At 48.8% G+C, this 21020-nt stretch overlaps 1 protein-coding gene across 3 annotated transcripts in view; it reads left to right on the forward strand.

Moving 5' to 3' along the window:
* The first annotated feature begins 359 nt into the window (after positions 1–359).
* Positions 360–21020, forward strand: part of Ptp10D (Protein tyrosine phosphatase 10D) — a 181810-nt gene continuing 161149 nt past the window's right edge. The window contains exon 1 of one of the 3 annotated variants that reach the window (XM_070527184.1): positions 360–1716. In XM_070527184.1, coding sequence (XP_070383285.1) covers positions 1627–1716 — 90 coding nt within the window. In that variant the 5' untranslated portion in view covers positions 360–1626. The remainder of the gene's footprint in view (positions 1717–21020) is intronic. The other 2 variants (XM_070527183.1, XM_070527185.1) reach the window with 2 other exon arrangements.

Raw genomic sequence — 21020 nt, forward strand, 5'->3', positions numbered from 1 at the left:
CTGACACACTGCCCAGCGGAGTTGCACGCGGCGAGAGAGAAAAGCTGCGCGCGTGCGTTTTCTTCGGGCTGGTTGTTCGCGAAAGAGGGAGAGAGAAGGGGGCAATAAGTGAGGGCGAGAGAAACAGCCGCCGCGCTCCGCTTGTGCTGGCCGAGCGAGGGCAGGGAGGGCAAGGAAATGCGCGCACCTCGGAATGCGCCGGGCTCGAAGTTGGGGCAACCCCCGTGAGCTGCCCTTGCCCCAACCCCTCACGGCCGCTTGCAGCGGCGCACTGACGGATCCCTTCCCCACTCGAACGCGGCGCGCCGGTGCTGCCGCCCTTTCCCGCGAGGTAAAAAAGACCGCGAAAGAGAGCGTTGCCGGGAGTTGTACTGAGAAAGGGAAGGGGTTCCTCCGAGCTGGCGCTACCGGTTTGGCAGCTCGCGCGGAGGCCGGTGGCGGGACCTGGCTTGAATCGCTGTGCCGCGCCGCGCGCCGGGCACTTCCAGTCGGTCCCGAGCGTAGAACTGGGAGACGTCGCGTGGTCGCGCTCGTTCTCTCATCGCCGTCTTGTTCGGCGTGGTGTGCCGCCCCCTCCCCCCCCCCCTCTTCAAACCACCGCAAGACTCCCCCCCAACGAAACTTCCAATCTTCGAGGAGCGATGGCCTTACGATCGCTAGCGCGGCGCGGTGCTGGATGACAAACGCGCGCGAGCGCTGGACTCTTCGGGGAAGGTGCGTGTCGTTTCGGATCCCGCGATAACCCGACCACGAGCAGGCGGAACAGAAGACAGCGCACGTGCGTGATCCAGATCGGGACCTCCGATTGGCCCCGGTTGCTGTCGACCTGGAGGTCTTCTGCGGCATTGTGTGTGCGGTCTTTTCGAAAGAAAACAAGAAAAAAAAACGGCGTGCTAGTTTTGTTCGGAGCGTTTCAGTTTCGTCCCAGAAGAGAGACAAGAAGGAAGTAAGGACGCGGCGGGCTGGGAGGCCGTACCACGCATCAACGCAAGATTGGCGAGAAGGCGACAGTGTTCTGCATCTACGGAAGAAAAACAAAGAAAAGCGTGGCCGCTGGTGGATCTGTGTCATCTTGGATTCCTAGGAAAGCGTGCTCTTATTCGACGCGGCGCGAAGCAGTCTTTCGCTGTCAGAACCGCCGATTTCACTTTTATCCCATCGGAGTGTCATCGTCTGCTACATGCTGTTCGAGTCGCCGTCTGGAAGATCAACCCGTTCAAGCGACGCTGGATCGACGGACGCTGGTGGCCAGTGAAGGTTGTTCCGACGAAGCGGAAAGGCACCCAAGTCCGCATAGTTCGCTGCTAGAATCACGTTTTCGTTGCAAGTGCTGCTGCAGCCTAAATGAGACGCGTGTCCCGCTAATCGCTTGGTCGTTGTCCTCCACACGATCGTCGGTGCTGTGTTCCGTGGTAGTGCTGGGCGCGTTGTGTCTTTTCTGCAGCCCAGCCGATGTCACGCACTTTCGAAGGCCAGCCGCAACGTTCGAGCCACAGGGTAGCAACCGTCTCCGCATTCCTCTAGCATGCGGTGGCGGCCTGTCGCCGCAAGCCGGACCGAACTCACTGAAAGTGCCCACCGCCGGACACACGACAAACTTAGCGCCGTTGGCTTCGTTTTCCGGCGATGAGGCGACGGTTGGCCATCGCAACGATGGAACGTCCGTCGGTGGCAACGTTGCTCGGATTACTGCTGCTAGCTGCCTCGCTGGGTCAGGTTAGTTCAACTTTTTTTATTATTTCGCGCGCTAACCTTGGCACGCGACAGGAGCAGTGGTTAGAAATATTTAGAAGACGAACGCCGGTGAAAACGGCATAACCCGAAGTCAGCGATTTAAGGCTAAACCCCATTGACGCGATTTTGTGCGCGACAGCGACGAGCGACGGGTTCGCGCGACGGATCGGGCCGTCGCTTGAACAGATCGCTCGGTCTTGTCGCGCGATCGCTCGGTTTTGCAAATCTAGAATTCGTCGCTCGTCGCCCGGAAGTGCTATGAGCGACTAGCCAATAGCGCAAAGCCGGAACTGGATGTACATAACTTCAGTACTTCTGATTGTCGCACGGAACGAGCAAACGATTGAATTTTTATACGTGCAAGGATAAGAACCTACTGCAAGACTTTCAGAAATATTTTATGCTGCTTTTTACAGTAAAATACATCAACTTAAGTTAATAAAGCACGCGTCACGCTAGTTTCGGCGCCTATATTGCTGCCCTCATACCGGCAACGCTGGGGAGACGTCGCTCGAAGTCGTCGCTCGCATGGGGTGCAACTTGTAGGCGACGAGCGAACGCGACAGCCATCTCCATCGCGTCGCTTGTCGCTGTCGCGTGCAAGATCGCTTGCATGGGGTTTATACTTTAGTGATGCTGGAAACGAATGATTGAGCGACTTGGCCGTGTTCCATACTTCAGCGACGACGCGACGCGAACCGAGGCTTTCTATATAGCCAGGTGAGAATGTGTTAATCGCTGGCATCGAAGCAGACGTGTTAGTGACTCCGAAAGCCTTCCCTACAAGCATTCAAGCAAGAACTGTTTAAAACGCTTGTGACGTGTCCATAACAGGTGATTTGCGAGATCCACATTCCAAGGAAATAAGAAAAACACATGCCATTTCGCACGCCATTTACGTCACGTCCTGTCGTGTTTCCTGTTGAGCGTTGTTTTCCTTGAGTACAACATTCGAGATTACTGGGCCTGTGTGGTATGAAGCGGTAACGTTGACAAAAGGAACAACCACTGATTTTGGTTTACCCGATTCACAGCCATTTTAAAGGGTGACTGCAATTCTGCTGTGTTGAGCGGTAGTGCTGTTCTGGTGTATCTCTTTTTTTTTTCTGTCTACAGCTTTGACAACATAGGAACATCTAGAGTCTAGAGTGTTTGTTTAGCTTGTAATATCTTTGTTTTCTTTCGCACATACATATGTTTGTACGTATTAAGTAGCTCATAGCGCGTACGAGATTCCAATTGGAAAGTATTTGATGACTCTGTGTTCAAGAACACTTAATGAGGATTTTATACGGTGGAACTACATCCCGTTTGCGTCCAGGGATTGCGTTAGACCAAACATTTTCTGTCATTATGTGGTCGGCTGCCACTTTTTCAATGCACTTCCATTGCAAGAAGTATATGTTGCATGGTATCAATAGCTGAAATTGTCAGCAGGTCTTCTGTGGACTTCATACATCATTGCTTGAAGTAAGTTCTACATGCAGTGCTTCGAGTTCGTATGATTCGTTTTAATGCGATAGAATTACAGGTGGACCTCACCCACATTGTAGATACCCGTCTGACGAAAAACATGGGCCGATCCAGAAGGCCGTGCACTTCTAAAAGCAGCGCCTGAAAGCGTTAGCTGTCACGAGCAAAGAATGCGAACTGGACACGGGACGCAAACATCATACGTATGTTTCAAAACGGGACTTTGGCACGGGAGAAGCGTGCCTGTCATCATGGTCCGATGGTCAGAGCTTTCAGCTGTGCTGGAGGACAGTCGTTCGTTCCCGCCATTGGTCACGCATTTCGTTGTAGCATTATAAGCATGACTTCAGCCTCTTTGGAGACATCTAACAGGAAAGTCGAGGTGTGCTGAGGGCACGTTACAGTGTGCATGACAACGCAACTTTGTAAGATATGTGTGTATATATACGAGGTACAGGAACGTCGCTTTGACAGATGAGTGCGCAAGGTCAATCGCTGTGCCGCACGCATGCGCATTTGTCGAGAAGTCGCGCTTTAAGTACAGATAGTTACGGGTACTTAGTTCTCGTTGAACTTCTTTTTGTAAACTTTATTACGCGCTTCTGACTGTGGCATCATACTGGCCGCTGGCGGTACTCCTTTGAAAAGGAAAAGAAAAAGTTGGTGAAATAGTAGTTGACACAACAAAAACAGTCCCGCTTGGCAACCTGACAAAATCTTTCTGGCCCAGACAGTTCAGGGAAGCAGGACTCAGCTTTTCCTCGCCAGATTGACGTGCCATAGGCAAGGATTATAAACGGAGTATGGAGAGAGAGAGAGAACTCGAACAAGCAAAACACACCTACATCACAATGATTACAAGTGTCGACAACGCACTCCACTGCACGTCAAGTAAGAATGCCTTGCCCCTTATATACACACTTGTCGTTTTCCATGCAGTGCGTCTTACAAATTATTACAATGCTACGCGGCTCAAGAAAAAGTCTGCACACTGAACAAACTCTGTTATCATGTAGCGTAATGATTATAAAGGGCTTTTGTTGGCAGGCGTTCGTTTCACAGATGTCTTCCTCGTTCTTTACCAGGGTGCGTAGCCGCGGGTGGAAACAACTGCATGCTATATTCTCGTTATTAACAGCAGTATCTGTAATGCGTTCGAGAGACACGACATAGGGATAATAAATCGTGCTAAATTGTTACGTCCCACTTTTGGAATAAAAAGTGAAGCTCGGTAATGCCGCGTCCCATCAGGAAGTCTCCTTGTCGTTGGAAAGCTGACGTATATCACATCAGAACACAATCAAGCCAGCAACGTTCGAAAACTTTTTCTCCATCGAAACAGCACGTGACCAGCTTCAATAGCATTGAAGTCGGTGGCGTCACGCTGACCATGCCAATGTTCTCAACAAAACTTCAATTCTGTGTTACGCACTAAAACCACTATCTGATCATGAGGCACGCCGTGGTGGGTGGGAGTCAGGGTTGATTTTGACCACCCGGAGCTCTTTAACGCGCTCCCAGATCTAGGTACGCGAGTGTTCCTGCTTTTCGCCCCCGTCGAAATGCGGCCGCCGCGACCGGTATCGAACTGGCGACCTAGCTCGGGGTCACCAGCGCAACATCACATTCACTGGGTTATATATCGCGGCGGGTGTGGCGGTGTCCTCACCAAGTTTAAACATTTAAATTTGGCCTCCACATTTTGTGCCAGCAACAGGTCTTTTCCCTCCAAGGAAGTGCGGATATTGTGGTTGCAATAAGACTTCGGATAAGCATGGCCAGCCAACAGAAAACGTAAACTGCTTTAGTTTAGTGAAGTTTTGTTAATTGTTTTTTTTTTCGCAAATCTCCGAGTGCTGGCATATATCCTAGGTATACATGGTGGCGCAAAATACATTTCTGGAAAAGGGACAGAAGAAAGGGAGACACTGAAGCGCCAAACTACCAACTGTTTAATGACAGCCTGAACAAACGTATAGAAGAAAATACAACTTCCGCTCATGCGCAGGGAGCCAAGGTGTGACAGAACAACGTGATCATGATAACATGCCTTGGATGAAGCATATTTCTGCGGAATATAATACGACAGATGTATCGCTGACACAATCAGACCCTTTCTTTTTAATATAAAACGCTTCCAACAACTCCCTTGCAGTTTGGTCCCTACTTCTGCCAAGAATCAATACTCGTTCAAAGCATGGCCTACAACGACAGGCTTTACAGTGCGCAGGAAGATGCGCGTTCTCACTCTTGCCGATGCTATTAGCGTGCTCCCTCAGTCTGTCATTAATACAACGTCTCGTTTGTCCTACGTATGACTTGCCGCAATCTAGGGGTATTTCGTAGACCACCCCTTCAACGCAGTCCCTGAAATGTTTGGCGTGCTGCTTCTGGCAGACCCGCGGCCCCTTGCGTGTGATCCGCGGGCACAATTGAGCTAACTTGTTGGGAGCCGAACTGCAAGGGAGTTGTTGGAAGCGTTTTATATTAAAAAGAAAGGGTCTGATTGTGTCAGCGATACATCTATCGTATTATATTCCGCAGAAATGTGCTTCATCCGAAGCATGTTATCATGACCATGTTGTTCTGTCACACCTTGGCTCCCTGCGCATGAGCGGAAGTTGTATTTTCTTCTATACGTTTGTTCAGGCTGTCATTAAACAGTTGGTAGTTGGGCGCTTCACTGTCTCCCTTTCTTCTGTCCATTTTCCAGAAATGTATTTTGCGCCACAAAGTATGCCTAGAAAATCTAAGCACCAACTTGCCCAAGAAGAAGTCCTTCTGGTATATATCGTCGCCGTCTGCCCTCAATTGCGCATGCGCAAGTCGGTACAGCGCATGCGCTCTTCGGAGGGGAGAAGGGCGAGTGCCACCGGGGAACGGTATAAGCGCCGTGCTAAAACATTCCATTATTAATGCATGGCGCGCGCGTAGCGGCAATCCCGCGCCGATGCGCGCGTCGAGCTCCCCGCGAGCGCCTGAAAGAAAAAAAAAAACAGCCGCAGTCTTCCCAGGACCGCCTATCTCTCCACGTGACCTTTTCAGTCGCCGCGACAACCCCGGAGCCATTCGTCGCCAAACGGGTTGGGTTTCGCGGTCCCACCGCCTCGGGAGATAAGCATCTGCGCCGCGACGTGGTGTTTTGCCTCAGGGCGCGCTAACGAGACTCCCCCCCTCCCCTCCTCCCCCCACTTCTGCTTTCACTGCTGCGGCCTCCGGCCCCGTGTCGCTCGGTCTCTCACCGCGCTGCAGACGCTCGCCTTTCACCTGCGCCTGTAGCGTTGCTTCGCCTACACGCGTAGCCGCGTAGTGCGAAACTGTGGCCTCAGAGAGGCGTGCACATTGCGCGCTGCCACCCGATCTCTGAAACCATAGTTGGCTATATGGCGTGCTGTAGGGTACTTGAAGTAGTAGCTTAGCGCAAATAAAACCACGGACACAAGGAAGACAGACAAGGACAAGCGCTTGTCCTTGTCTGTCTTCCTTGTGTCCGTGGTTTTATTTGCGCTAAGCTACTACTTCAAATATGGACGACCAACTAGCCCAACAGTCAACTCTCGTGTAGGGTATGTTCGATTTGTCGTCCTGCCCGAGCTGGTGTGTCCGAGCTGGTGTGTATGCCAGCGATTACTGTTAGATAACAGCGCCTCGGATAGCTCTGCTCTAGTTCGTACAATTAATAATCAAAAACACCCCGTGTATTGTTTATGCGACCGCAAAGATGTTTTATTAGAGAGGGCTTCCAATAGACGACCCAATGTCAGCGGGAGTCATCGGGCCTGTGCGCACACAAGCATTCTAAAAGAGCTCGAAAATCCCGAGTAAGGTGCAGGTTTCGAGCATGCGCAATGCCATTGACGCTACGCTAAGTCGCTTGTATCCACAATTCCTAAAGGAATTTGTTGATTGTTTGATTGATTCATTCATTCATTATTTAGTCAGAAACCGCAAGAAAAAGATATCTAGGATGATGCCGCCTGATAGTGTGTCAGACTTGTTTACTATATACCGACAAGAAAGAAGCAATGGGCATCAACATAAATAATAATAATAATAAACTCCTTTATTAATTCTATAAAACTTAATACTAATAATAATAAATAAATAATGATGAAGTATGCAATATTACTGACATGTCAGCCAGGTAACTATCATGGGTGCGGCGAATATATCCATGCAAAGGACAGGAGGTAATTATTTCAATTTATATTGCTGACTGCAAGTTACATACAGCTTTCTTGCGTTGTTAAAGCAGTCGAGCATTTTGTCAACGGCGATGAACCAGTGCTTCTCACTGCAAACAAGAACCAAACGCCGATAGCGTTCCTTTTTTTCTCTGCGATCAGTAACAACCCTATGTCCAGGGTGCAGTGCCCGAAGAAATCGTGGTCCAAATCTCGCGGCCACTTAATTGACGAAGGTCGCTCGAAGAAAGCTTGCGAAGTGCGAACGCGCCAACGAGCTCCCCCTAACCCCGCACGCTTTTCTTTTCCGGCCTGGCTCGGCTTGACCTGGCCTCTCGTCGTCTCTTTACGCAACGCCCCTCTTGCGCACACGTTTTCTCAACACGGGTAGCTTTCACTGGCACGGCGCTGTGTCGTGTTCAGCTCACACTATGCACTGAATGCCTAGGGAGGTTGGATATAGGTTACACTGCTTGAAGGCTTCGGTGGTAGGTTCAGCGGCCGTCTTGCATAGAGGTGGGGTGGCGTGCAGATCGCGCGCAAGATGGCGCTGGCTAGCGACTGCTTTGAATACAGGTAATTGGCTGCAGAACCGACTAGCGACGATTAATAGCCGGGAAGGGGGTGTCTGAGTTACTGGTATTTCTTAATAACTGTCGCTTACGCCACCCAGATTCTGTTTCGCGCCGAGGCATAGATAATTGCCTCCAGTAATTGCGTAGGAATGTGTCGAACCTACTGGCGGCGTCGATACATGCGGTCCCTAACCCATGAAGCTAACCTATAAAGCTAACCTATGGAGCTATGGAGCTATTTCGTCGTGTACTACGCGGCAAGCCCGATAAGCTGTGCAACTAGGTTACGTTATCGGATTGCGGGCCCTTGTGTTTTCTGTCTAACTCGCAGGCGCACTTTTCAGTTAAGAAGTAGGACACAAAAAATTACGGAAGTCGCTACGACAGTCACTAGAATGGTATTCTCTCAAGCATTTCGCGGAGTTCGGTTCAGCGTCGCTTGATTTTTTTTTCCCGCGCTCTCATTTTCGTTTCACATTTGGCTCAATATTATTCGCCGTACAGCGCGCCTTAATTCAACAAAGACTGCACGCCCTCAAACTATCGGTATGGAATTCAGGGAATGTCCACTAACGTCCTGTGATCTTGGGGATGCAGAGGCTATGGCATATGCCTCTTTATAATTCAATGGCGCCTATAGAAACTTTACAAAGATATTACTCATTAAGAAAATGAGAAATTATTATACGAGTCGTTCTGCCCGTGGAGCTATAGGCTGAACACAGTAGTATGGTATGGTAGCTTCGTCTGAGGCATAATTAAAAAAAAAGATGAAAAGAAATATCTTTCGTGTTTTTTTTTTTTGGAATTCCGGCGCACCGAGTGGCGGATGACGTCATACGTGGTTCTGGGTTACTTGATGTTTCACGCTCCACATTGCGCGCGTCGGGCTTCACTGCCGAGCGTTCGCTCTTTCCCGTCACGTGTCTACAAGTGCAGACAGAGCAGTAAGCCACGTGTGACGTCATACGGCATCACCAGAGCGACAGTGTACTAGAATAGTACACTGTCTAGTATCTAGTACACTGTACCAGAGCGCTATCTAGTACACTGTACCAGAGCGAAGGCTGACTCGTGTTCGAGTGGAAAGCCACTTTCTGATTTTAACGAAAGACGAGCTGCGACGTTGAGTCACCGTGACATGACTTGGTAATTAGAAGAAAGAAAAGAACGAAAACAAGAGAAAACGCGTTTAACCGAAATCCTGCGTAACAGACTAACAGAAGCAAGATTTTCTTTTTCGTTCAGACCGAGCGGAGCTCAGATTGCAGCAAAGCCAACGGCACGAGATTTCTTAGGAATCATCGCAAATTACGCTTTCCTGCTTTTAGTGTGGGGCCACTATTTCCCCAAACAGGGATTTCCCGGAACCCTGTGCCGCGTCACGTGAGCGAATCCATGGTAACCGATTATGATGTCGCCACCCATTAACCACCCTGCCACCTAATTATTATTATTATTATTATTATTATTATTATTATTATTATTATTATTATTATTATTATTATTATTATTCAGTTTCTAGTAGATCAGCGTCTTTTTGATGTGCAGTGCAACTTAGCCAGGTGAGCTGCTTAAAGTTCTTCAGTTCTCTTTGTGCAGTTTATTTTTTTATACACCACGAGATAAAGCATGATAGGGAGAGCCGTCGGGAGCTGTGGTTTCTGTAACGACTTCACGTGTTTTCAATAATGATAACAATAAAAAACAAGAATGGTGGGATCGTATATATGGTAACGATCGCTTTTATCAAATTTTCGTTTTAGCCTAGACCATATGCTCTGGCGTTGACCCTCGTTACGAGGCACAGAACAAATCAGCGAGGACGAGTGGCTCTCCGCCATCAAGAGCCCCGATGCCGGGGCGCAACCATGGGTGGTCCGGAGGGCCCACGATGCGGCGGTCGGGCATGGCCTGACTGTCCCAATGTGGGAGCGGCCCGCAGCGCGCTGAGTCGCGTACCTCAGGACCTTCGTTAAAGTTTTGCATCCATCCATCCATTCCTTCTGCATTTCGTCATTGGCTCGCAGGAAGCACCGTTCGCGCTATCTCTGGAGAAGGCCAATAGATAAGAACATGGAAGCTTATCTCAGGCAACCAGAAACAAATATGCAGGTGCCTAGGGGACCGGGAAAAAAATCGAGACGTCTGTAACGTATAAACCCAATTCACCGCCAAAATAGCACAGAGCTCGTTGTTAGAATGTCGCTTGAAAACATAACAGTTAGCAGTGACAGAAGAAGCGATCGCTACAAACAGAAGTTTACGTATTCAGAGCAGCACTTTTTCGCATAAACTGTGCAAAATAATCAAGAATTATTGCATTGAATTGAAAAGTCTACAAAGGAATCGAATCACACGAGAAGCATCCTTACCTGTTTTCCGCTCACAAGGCGATAAATGATGATGAAAGAAGAATATATATATATTCTTTCATCACCATTTATCGCCTTGTGAGCGGAACACAGGTAAGGATGCTTCTCGTCCGATTCTATTCCGGTATATGTACATGCATAAAGAAAGACGAAAGCACAAACCAACCGTGAAGTGTGTGTGTGTGCGCGCGGTGTCGGTGTTAATACCGACCTGAGCCTCTTTTGAGCTCTTAAACGCCGCTAACCAGGGAACGTGGCGGGGGCTTTCCGAGCGAAAGAAAAAAACGTCCTTTCAGCCGGAACGGACAGCGTGGCTTCTGATCGTCCGCGCCTCCATCCCGACGCCGTAGGCCGAACAAATTCCGAGCAACTCAATCAGATTCGGATCGGTCGACCGCGAATGCGGGACTTATAGGGGCGCTTGGAACAAATGCCCGGCAGCAACGAAAGAAGAAAAAAGAAAAGAAAAAGAAAACGTGAGGCATCTGGTAAAATATAAAACGACGATGAAGCAGCAAATGGTGGATATATCGGAGAGGACAAATACGCCCCCGAGGTATATACGCTCCGCTCGAAGAATGAGGAGGCGATATAGCCGCTGAGAAGGGGGTGGGAAGGAAAAAAAGAAAGAAAAATTAAGATAGAGGTATGGCGGAAAAGAAAAGAAAATTGAAAAAGGGTTCAATGCGTAAGGCTGCACAAGGAGATCAAAACACGAGGGAAAAAGATATGACGAAGAAAGATTTGGAATTCCAGAGCCTCGGAGGAAGTGGTGACCGAGATTCGCGCGATTTCTTTCGTTGGGAGCTCGTCCTTGTTTTGTGGACTCTGATTTTTTCATTATTATTTGTCTCCTTACGCGTTTGTGTCCAGTGCGTGTGTGTTTTTCCCCCGCAGTTCTCGCTCTATTTTACGCTTTCAAGCACTCACGCACCTCCCCCCCCCCCCCCCAACCCACTTTATTTCTTGTTCCCTTCCTCTTCTGCTGCTTCTTCTCCCAATTTTTTTTTTCGCCTTCCGGACATCTTCCAACTTGTCCGGCATCCGCTCCGTTATGGCCTCCCTCACCTCTCTGGCCCCAAACGTACCTCGAAAACCCGCTGCAAAGCGTTTCCCAGCATGCGCGACGAGCAGTTCGCGCTTAGCTAAAGCTCGTGCGCATGCGCAGTTTAATCTGGCGTGACGGCTCCTCTTCCTACACCCGAAGTCACGCGTACGCCTGCTTGTTGGCTTGCTTGCGCCTTACGTGTTAGTAAAAACACGTGTGCGTGGTGGAGGGGGGGAGAGAAGTGGTCGCGTCGTCCGCAGTTATGTCAGAGTGCAGGATGTTTATTTCATTTTATTTATTTCTCTCGTACCTTTTTTCCTGCGAAATAATTCTGGCGCGAACAAGGCACCCCCGCGTGCGCGGTAATGGAAGGAGAAAAGGAGAGGGGGGGAGAGAGGAGAGAGAGGGTGGAGGTGACGTACAAAGAGGAGCAGGCTTGATCCGGGAAGTCGAGACTCGTGCAATTAAGAGAAGCCGTAGCCGAAGCTGATCCGGATCCGCGTGCTGCGGCGTTTCGCGCGGCCAGACCGAATCGCACGAAAAAAGGAAGTGCCCGAGGAAAATAATGTAACGTCTCCGTCGCTTGCTGGGGTGCGCTGATTTGACGCGTTCCGCGAGGTTTTGCGAAGCGCCGGTGTGTGGGTTTGTCCCAGTTAGTGTACCAGACCGTCCACGTTTCGTTTTTCTTCTTCTTTCTTTGTTTTCTTTTGTTTTGTTTCTTTTTTGAAACAGGTAGACTCGAGACAGACGATGTCGAAATGGAGCTTGGCAGGTAGGCGACAGGCAGAGAGAGATGGCATAACACTTGCGGGTGTGCGGATGTGTTCGTGAAGCGAGCGATGTAGCCAAAGGACATCGTGTGGGACACCGGCGAAGACGCTGTCTGGGAATGCTGAAGTGATGTCAAAGAGAAAAAAAAAATCTGAATCAGGGAAGAGTGACAAACTGTTGCCTAAAAGCAGCGTATTCGTTAATTTCGCGGTGAGAGCTTGACTACAAAAACCGAAACTCCGCAGCCCCCTCTTTGTCTTTTGTTTCTTCTTCAATTTGGTGTCGGAACTTCAGGATGGTACGTCAGTGCGGCGCCTCGTAATTCCAACTGTTGTTCTCACGTATGAGCCGTTGCGGCACTGTAATAGTTCTCGAAACTTTCTCATCATCATCTTCTATTCGATTGTACTGTCACTTCCCTGCCCTCGCCTTGATTCTGACAGCTGACAGCTTTTACACCAACCCGGAGACTGGTTTTCGATTCGACAAGTCGGCTCGACCTGTCTTTGTCGGGTTCATGCAAACGCAGCTATAGTTTAGCATAGTATTTTAGTGTCTCTGCCCACTTACCTCCCTGCGAACAGTGAACGGTGAACATGATTAACGAACATGAATCTTTTAGTGGGGAAGAAGCAGATCGACAGGACGAGCGCTCACTTACAGTTAGTCCCGCCCACTTTACTATTTTCTTGCGTACCCGCCTGTTGGCTGGTTTCCTGTTCATTCACAACTCCACCGGAAGTAAACGCCGCTGAACCTTGGCCATTCCCTAGTGCACTGTGGCCGACCGGAACTACCATTTGATTAACATTACTTCTTGAGGTCATTTCTCTATCTCTCTATCTCTCTCTCTCTATCTATCTCTCCCCACCCCCTGTGATGTCGAAGTGCGAGGAAGGAATTTGACTCCCGGTAGAGACAATGGACGCGTTTCCAAGTTATTTTCGGTGTGTAGCAACCGGCGTCGCAGAGTCAGTTTATACAAGTGGGCTCTTCCATGGATACGTGCGTGGCCTACCATATCAGGCTGCTTGCACTAGCGCAATTACGGTAGACCCGGAACTGCGCTGCGAAGACATTGCGATTCCTATTAAAAGGCATTTCCCGAGAAAGACCCCGAATTCAGTGCCTGCGCGTGGGCAAATGCGCGACTCTAAAACTCGAACCCTCGAGGGGTCCGGGTTCTAGTAACTCTCTCTTGTCTGCAGTGTATTCTGGCTGCCTTATTGATCGCTTCATTTCGTATGCTGTCAAGTTGTTCTCTGACGTCGAAATTACGCCCGCCAGTGGCGCAACACTGCAGACTGTATACGTGGGAGTTCTGTTCATGGGCGTCGCATGTATTCGCGTTTCTGTGCCTTTTCGTTTTAAATTACTGTTTTCTTTGTAAGTAATGTTAGGGATGGGGAGCCGGTGGCGTGCTCCACTGCAAAAGTTTTGCAACGACACATTCATTGGCAATGCAGTGGTGCTGCTCTATAGCCTGTGGGCTAAAACTATGTTGCTCTTCTCCCCTCGCCGTCACCCACTTCCTTTCTTTTTCTTAAATAAAGGTTTCTCTGGTTTAGGAGATGTTAAAGCGCGCAGATGGCGCTGGCTATTCCTCTTGTAGTGCTCTTCATGTGCGCTTATTGATTTGTAGTTTTGAACAAGTAAAGTATACGCAACCTAACCTACATAAATATTACTAGGCTCCATTGCCTTCTCATCGACCTGCGTTCTTAACATTGTAAGTGACAGGGAACATCGAAAGTGGAAACCTATTAACGAGTCTACTTCCTTCAGCCCAATCGTTGTCCACAGACGTTCAGACGGGTTGCGTGTGAAGAGACAACGGGCGTTGATGCACTAAACACCTAAGTCTGTAAGTTTACAAGCGTTGCACTGAAAGTGCTTTAGTAAATCATAGCAAAACAGCTCCATAGTTGCTAAAGAGTGTGGTTAAATTTTTGTGGGGCAATATTCCTCTTTTATTAAGGCGAAGTCACCTGTCGCATTCGTTTTGTCTTTAGTTTCAATAAACCGGCGTGCATGACGAAGGCAGATAACAAGTTTCTGCTTCCTTTGAGTGTGCGATGCATTCCTGATACTGTGAATTTAATTTTGATTGATCAGTTGACTGATCCGCTGCTGTTCCTATGTTTTCTTCTTCTTCTTCTCCTATATTCACCGTTTAAGCCTGTCTCATGAAAGTGTTTTATTGACGGGACGTTTTTCGTATCACCTCGAAGTGTCATCCTTCCATCGCTGAACAATTTATCAATGCGGTGAAGCCTGCGACGCACGAGTTTCGAAAATTCCCAATTTCATCCAAATCGGTTAGTCAAACGACACGCGCAATCGTATACTTCTTACAGTCAGGCCTTGTTTACGTCACTGTATCCACGACTCCGTTGAATTCGGAAGGAAGTGTTCGTGATTGCATGCGCAAGCATATCTTTCTTCTGTGTCTTGGTCCTCCGGTTTCTTCTAGCGCAAAGGAATAAAAAAAAAGCATTGCCCGACCATTTCGACTTGCAAAACAAACACGCTTCGTTCCGGATGCCTTTCGCATCTCGGAGTACGCGCAGACACAAGGGCTGGCGTACGTAACGGGAAACCACCGAGAACGACTGCGTCAGCTGCGGTGCAAGCGCGTCTCAAACTCCCTGGCTCGGAGCCTACAACAACAACAACCACAAGGCCGACGCTGTTTTGTCTCTCGCGTGCGTAAAACCGCGCAGTTTTGCAAGACGCTGCTTGGATCGCCCAGTCACTATAGAGATGATTTCAGCCTCGGAAAAGACGTGCCATCAAAACGCATCTCGGAGCGCTTGTTTCGTCCGGTACGGTCGACCGAACACTGTCGTCTGGAAGCGCCCCGAGACTTCTGCTTTCGATTTCCGGCCACACGATGAAAGGAATGAGGAGGCAGGGACGACCGGAAAGCTGGACTTTAGTTGGAACTCATTCGGGACGAACTCATTCGTGCTTACGTCTTGTCATTCATACTTGCATGTCACACCCGAAGTTCGGGACTTTGTGAAAGTTACAGCTCGAAGTACATGTCGTGCGTGTATGTGAAACGCTGTGCCAGCACAATTGCCGAAGGCGTGAAACACTGGTGAAACAGGATACATGCGATCGGATGTGCGCCCAAACTAAAAGCAGCAAATTAACAGCTGTTATTCTCATAAATGAGCACTAACATGACATATTCAACTTCGTTCTCTCTCGCGCAAAAAAATCGAACTTCAGACTTTCTTAATTGTGAGCAAATTCTTAAACACGCGTCAATGCACCCTAAATAAGTAATTTTACTGCAATACTTGTTTCCACGAACAAGTTTAGATTTCGATGGAAAGGATGGTCATGAAATTTTTACACTTTCATGGATGTATGAAGGGTCTTCGGCGGTCCCATGGCCAACCACCTCGCGCTTAAAGGATAATGTCAAATTGTTGGTGTGGCCTTATGATGGTATTTTGTTTGCCTACTTTTTCTGGCAAGTAAGAAATGATGATAGCTTTGGCAGAGGACAATAAAAGTTCATTAAGTTAACTTTCAAATCTATCGCTGTCAAATTCTGTCTTAAATTCTGTCTGCGCCCGAGGCTGAGAGAATTATTACACAATTTTCAACCATAGTTCTTTTCTATTCGCAGATCTAGTTAGAGCTCCGTTGTCCTGCGTTATAAAATGGTTTTGACCCCTAACGATAGGGCTGTTACCCATGGGACAAGTAAGCACCCTTAAGGATGTAGATCCTTTAGACTGTATACATGTAAATAGTTCTCTTTATCCTCAATACGTGTGCTTTCACTTATTTTATAACACTGACATTGTTTTGGAACCACTTGGCGTTTCAGTGTGCAATTCCGAATAGAGGATAGCGGAGGCCGCCGGCACGTGTGAAAGTGTTGAATAGATGAGGCTACCGCATACAGCATCAGCACCAGCCACGGTTAGCAAACCCTCCAGGAAGGTTCGCTTAGAAAGTCGCCCTCAAAGAAAGCATTCCTTCTGAAAGGAAGCAACAAATAACAATAACAATAAAAAAAGCCTCAGTCCACCGACCTCTTCATGGGTCGTAATCCAAGAGGGGCTGTGCGCATTCTGAGAAAGAAACAGTAGGTTTGGGACACGGCGGAGGTTAGCCCGGCCAGCGTGGTCCCCCAAGCGTACTGGGTCCAATCCGACACGCTCGTCATTGACTTAAACGGGAAAGCTGCCGTGCACTGTGTTCGAAGATCTGCGCTTCCACGAAGAAGGCGCCGCCTAGCGTGTCCTCCGTGAGCCGCGTCGTCACGGTTCAACGCGCCTGCTTGGAGGCTAGGGGGGTTTCCGTTTCGGAGGGAAAAAATAGTGACGGTCCCTCGAGATGTCATCGTCCTCTCTGTATCTACAGGAACTCACCTCGGAACAGTATTATCGCGCATGCAGAAGTCGCGGAGGGAATGAGCCATATGCCTCGTCTTACATGAACTCGCACGTGCGCTGGTCGAGTCGGAAGTCGAGCCGAGCCGAGCCGAAGTGACCCGGCCGCATTCAGGTGCTTGTTGCAGGTGGGTCGACCAAACGACGCTCGCTCGGTCTGATCTGCTGCAGCTTTCGTTCGAGTGAAGCTTATTTTTCCTTCAGCGATAAAGAACGCGTTGATGACCGGTTTTCAGCTTGATAAGACAGCTCGACCCGTGCATTTGTAGGGTTGTGAGCCGTCCCTCGGACAAGCCAGACGGCAACGGCCTTTGTTAGCATGTCGCGGCTAATCACCAGTTCATCTGCCATCACGGAACATGTTGTCCCGCATCGCACAATTTCTAACGGAAGTGAACAGCATGCAATATACGTTCATCCTTGCAACCCCATCTGTCGTGTAATGGCAGCTTGTTTTTCTCGTTTCTAGAGCGTAGGAAGGTAACATTATCGTAACTTCACGGCTAGTATGTAAGTGAATCGTTTACGTTGTTTTAACCGTGCCTGTCGCCAACTTGTAATGGCAACGGAGTCTCCGGAACCGGGAAGAGGGGCAGAGGGAGTTCAGAGGCTGTAAGCTGGGATAATTTGTGACCCTAAATTGATCATCGCCATTAACACGCATTGGTTTGCTATAATAGCTATGACATTCGTACGTGCTTCCCGGCTATCACGTTTTCTCGGAATTTCCGCCGACCGTGTCTCTCCTTTTCTTTTTTGTCGTGTCTTATTTCTTATTACTACCTGGCTGAGTTATGAAACCATTGAATGCGCTTCCGAGACGTACGTACGTATTAAAAAAAACCATAACCGTAGTACACCGCTGTTCTGTATCTGCCGTCGCCTATATGAGCCATGGTTCAAGAGAACCCACGGAAGATCTATCGGTCGTTTGGAGTTTACTTATGTTTCGTTATTTCTTTAGTGAAAGAGCAGTTAAAATTCAATAACATTTCGAGCCCCGAGTGGAGTCTCGCGCCGAAGCGCTATTTTTCTTTTGCACCCTTTTGAGAGCGCCGTCGGGAGTAAGATAATTAGTTTAAGGTTGAGTTACTTTTTTTTTTCGGGCTAAAATTGCTTTCTGCACGAGCCTGTAAACGCACTCCATTATTTATTTATTGTTATTTCTTTCTCTACGTTGGGCGAGCTGTCTTCATTAACTTTAGATGTTCAGCCATCGACGCGCCTCGTGAGCCGCTCGTCAGACCAGAAACACGACGACGGAGGGAGTGCGTTTTCTTGTTACGAAAACTGCCGTTACTCTCACTTCAGACGCAGCGCCATTCGGGTCGTTTAACGTCATGCTTACGGCTGCGGTTTCGGAAAGGAACTCCATGAAATATCCAGTTTCTGTTCTTCCGTCTCATTTGTCTTTTGTTTAACCGCTTTTCGTTGCCTTTTCCACTTGGCATTCTACAGCTGGTTGACTTGAGTTGGCGCCCCCCTTCCTAACGGAGTTTACTACGCGACGCCACGTCATGGGTCGCTGAAAGGCTTTGTGGTCGTACATACCGAACGTCTGTTGTACAGCGGAGTTTCTCCGATAAAAGAGACTTTTAGCCTGTCCGCTATTCCGGTAAACGGGAGCGGTTTGGGCGGATTACCGGATTTGCGGGGGCGTAGCTAGATCGCTGCAGCCGCCTGGTAGCGTAGAGTTCAACCAGACAAACACAGAGCTAAAACTGCAGTAACCCACTATATCCTGCTTCGCCAGTGGTGCAAATTTTCGGCAGCGGCGTAATTGTGAACACAATTACGCCACTGTCGAATATTTACCCAGCAGCTAAGCAGAATATAGTAATTAGCTCTGTGTTTGTGTGGTTGAGCTTTGCCCCACCAGCTGGGGCCCCCAACCTGGTCGCTCATGTTTACGCCCCCGCTCATCCGGCAAACCGCCCGCACTTGCCGGAATACCGGACACGCTAAAAGTCTCTAATATAGAATTTTAGTGCGTCCGGTATTCCAGCAAGCGCCGGTGGTTTGCCGGATGAGCGGGGGCGTAAACATGAGTGACCAGATTGGGGGCCCCAGCTGGTGGTGCAAAGCTCAACCACCTAAACACAGAGCCAATTACTATATTTATTCTTCTTAGCTGGGGTGTAAATTTTTGACAGCGGTGTAATTGTGAATTACGCCGCTGCCCAAAATTTGCACCAGCAGCTAAGCAGAATAAAGTAGGTTACTGCAGTTTTAGCCCTGTGTTTGTCTATTTGGGCTCCACAACACCAGGCGGCGGCACCGCTCCGGCCGCTCACATTTATGGTCCCGCCCATCGGGCTATCCGCCCAAAATGCCCCCGTTTGCCGGAATAGCGGACGCGCTAAATGTCTCTAATTCCTATCGAAGGTATACGTTGCGGTCGAAATGGGCGGAATCTGCAGGAACCGAGGGCGGATGGATTCTCCCGTCGAGAATTCGTAGAATGCGACCAGCACCGCGAATGTTACACCGCCTACCCCCCCCCCCCCCTAACCGATAAACTTACTAGGGTTAACTCTGGCACTACGATCGTTTAGTATAGTAATGCTAGTTGTAGTGCACGCATTTGCCTATTACTCGTACTGGTGACTTCAGTCGTTTTCTTGGTTCGATTTTTTTGCGCATTACCTGCCTTTATACGACTAAACTTCCAATTATACATATTTTTTTCTAAACGCACGAAATAAGTCGTTTCTGAATTCGCACGCGCGTATAATCACTGCGAGTTGCTGGCATTTGCAAAGAAGTATTTTATTTCACACGATCAATTCGCAAAGTCGCTTTAAGCCAGAAGGACTATGTTTACGCAAACACATGTGCTAATCACCATTCGTATACGCTGGCTGAACCGTCACACGCAAGTGAAACAGATATGGATTTAAACGGCAGCCAGATGACATAGTCATATTATATTTCACAGGTGTGCTTATATATAAGAGGCTTTTATAATGGCACATTAAAAATTGGGCAGACATGAGCATATATGACCAATATAAGTCACATATGGCCGCATACATGCCATGTAAGGTCTTATTTCGAATATATGGACATAAAAATGATTGGACACATACGGGAATCTATAGCAAATAGGGGTCACATATGTCCATAGGCTAATCTTTATTGTGCCCATATACAGGCTCTTTATATCGGTGTCTAGATGGCATTTTCCTAAGCAATGGGCGTCATAAGGGTAGATTTCCTCCTGACAGTTTTTGTAGAGAGCTCTACACCCGCGAGAAATTCGTTTGTCACAACCTCTTCGAAACCGAGCGGCTCAACAAACCTGCGCACGTTCCCTGCAGGGTGAACGCCCATAATCGTATGCAGCAGACCGTCTATCTAATGCGCGCTGTTCACGTGACAGGCGCGGCATTCTCCGCCGAGGTGTCCTTGTTTTTTTGCGTTTATTTGTTTAACCTCTTTACGGCGCTGCGTCTCGAGAAAGCAAAGTGGATCAACGCGTTCACCAACCTTCGAGGCACGCATGACGGCGTGGTCGTTAAAGACCGAGCGGTTGCGCGAAGCTGCGCATGCGCGTATCATCATCATCATCAGCCTGGTTACGCCCACTGCAGGGCAAAGGCCTCTCCCATATTTCTCCAACAACCCCGGTCATGTACTAATTGTGGCCACGCTGTCCCTGCAAACTTCTGAATCTCATCCGCCCACCTAACCTTCTGCCGCCCCCTGCTACGCTTCCCTTCCCTTGGGATCCAGTCCGTAACCCTTGATGACCATCGGTTATCTTCCCTCCTCATTACATGTCCTGCGCATGCCAATTTCTTTTTCTTGATTTCAACTAAGATGTCATTACCTCGCGTTTGTTCCCTGACCCAATCTGCCCTTTTCTTATCCATTAATGCGCGTATTGGGTCACTTGATATGTGTGCGCGCGTAGCCGCGGGAATTATTATTATTTCTTTAAATTAGGGGGTTTTACGTGCCGAAACGACTTTCTCATTATGAGGCACGCCGTAGTGGAGGACTCCGAAAATTTAGACCACCTGGCGGGGTTCTTTAACGTGCACCTAAATCTAAGCACGCGGGTGTTTTTGCATTTCGCCCCTATCGAAGTGTGGCCGCCGTGGCCGGGATTCGATCCGGCGACCTCGTGCTCATCAGCCCAACACCATAGCCACTGAGCAACCACGGCGGGTGACGCGCGAATTATGGGGAGCAGGACGCCGTAATTGCCCTAAGTTCGACGTGAAATTAACCCAGCGCCGCAGAAGGATCTCAGCTTCTTTGCGGTATATGCGTGTAGGTGCGATTGACATTCATAGATGACTCAAGTAACTGTCGCACTGTGGTCTGAAAGACATGCTGCCATGAGTCCCTGTACGCATATCGATTGACTGTATGGGCTGACTAGTTTAAATGTACGGGAATGGCGGCAACCAGTTGCTGTAAAAACGTGCAAGTTTGAC

The sequence above is a fragment of the Dermacentor albipictus genome, chromosome 10 (genome assembly GCF_038994185.2).
Source record: "Dermacentor albipictus isolate Rhodes 1998 colony chromosome 10, USDA_Dalb.pri_finalv2, whole genome shotgun sequence".
Taxonomy (NCBI): domain Eukaryota; kingdom Metazoa; phylum Arthropoda; class Arachnida; order Ixodida; family Ixodidae; genus Dermacentor; species Dermacentor albipictus.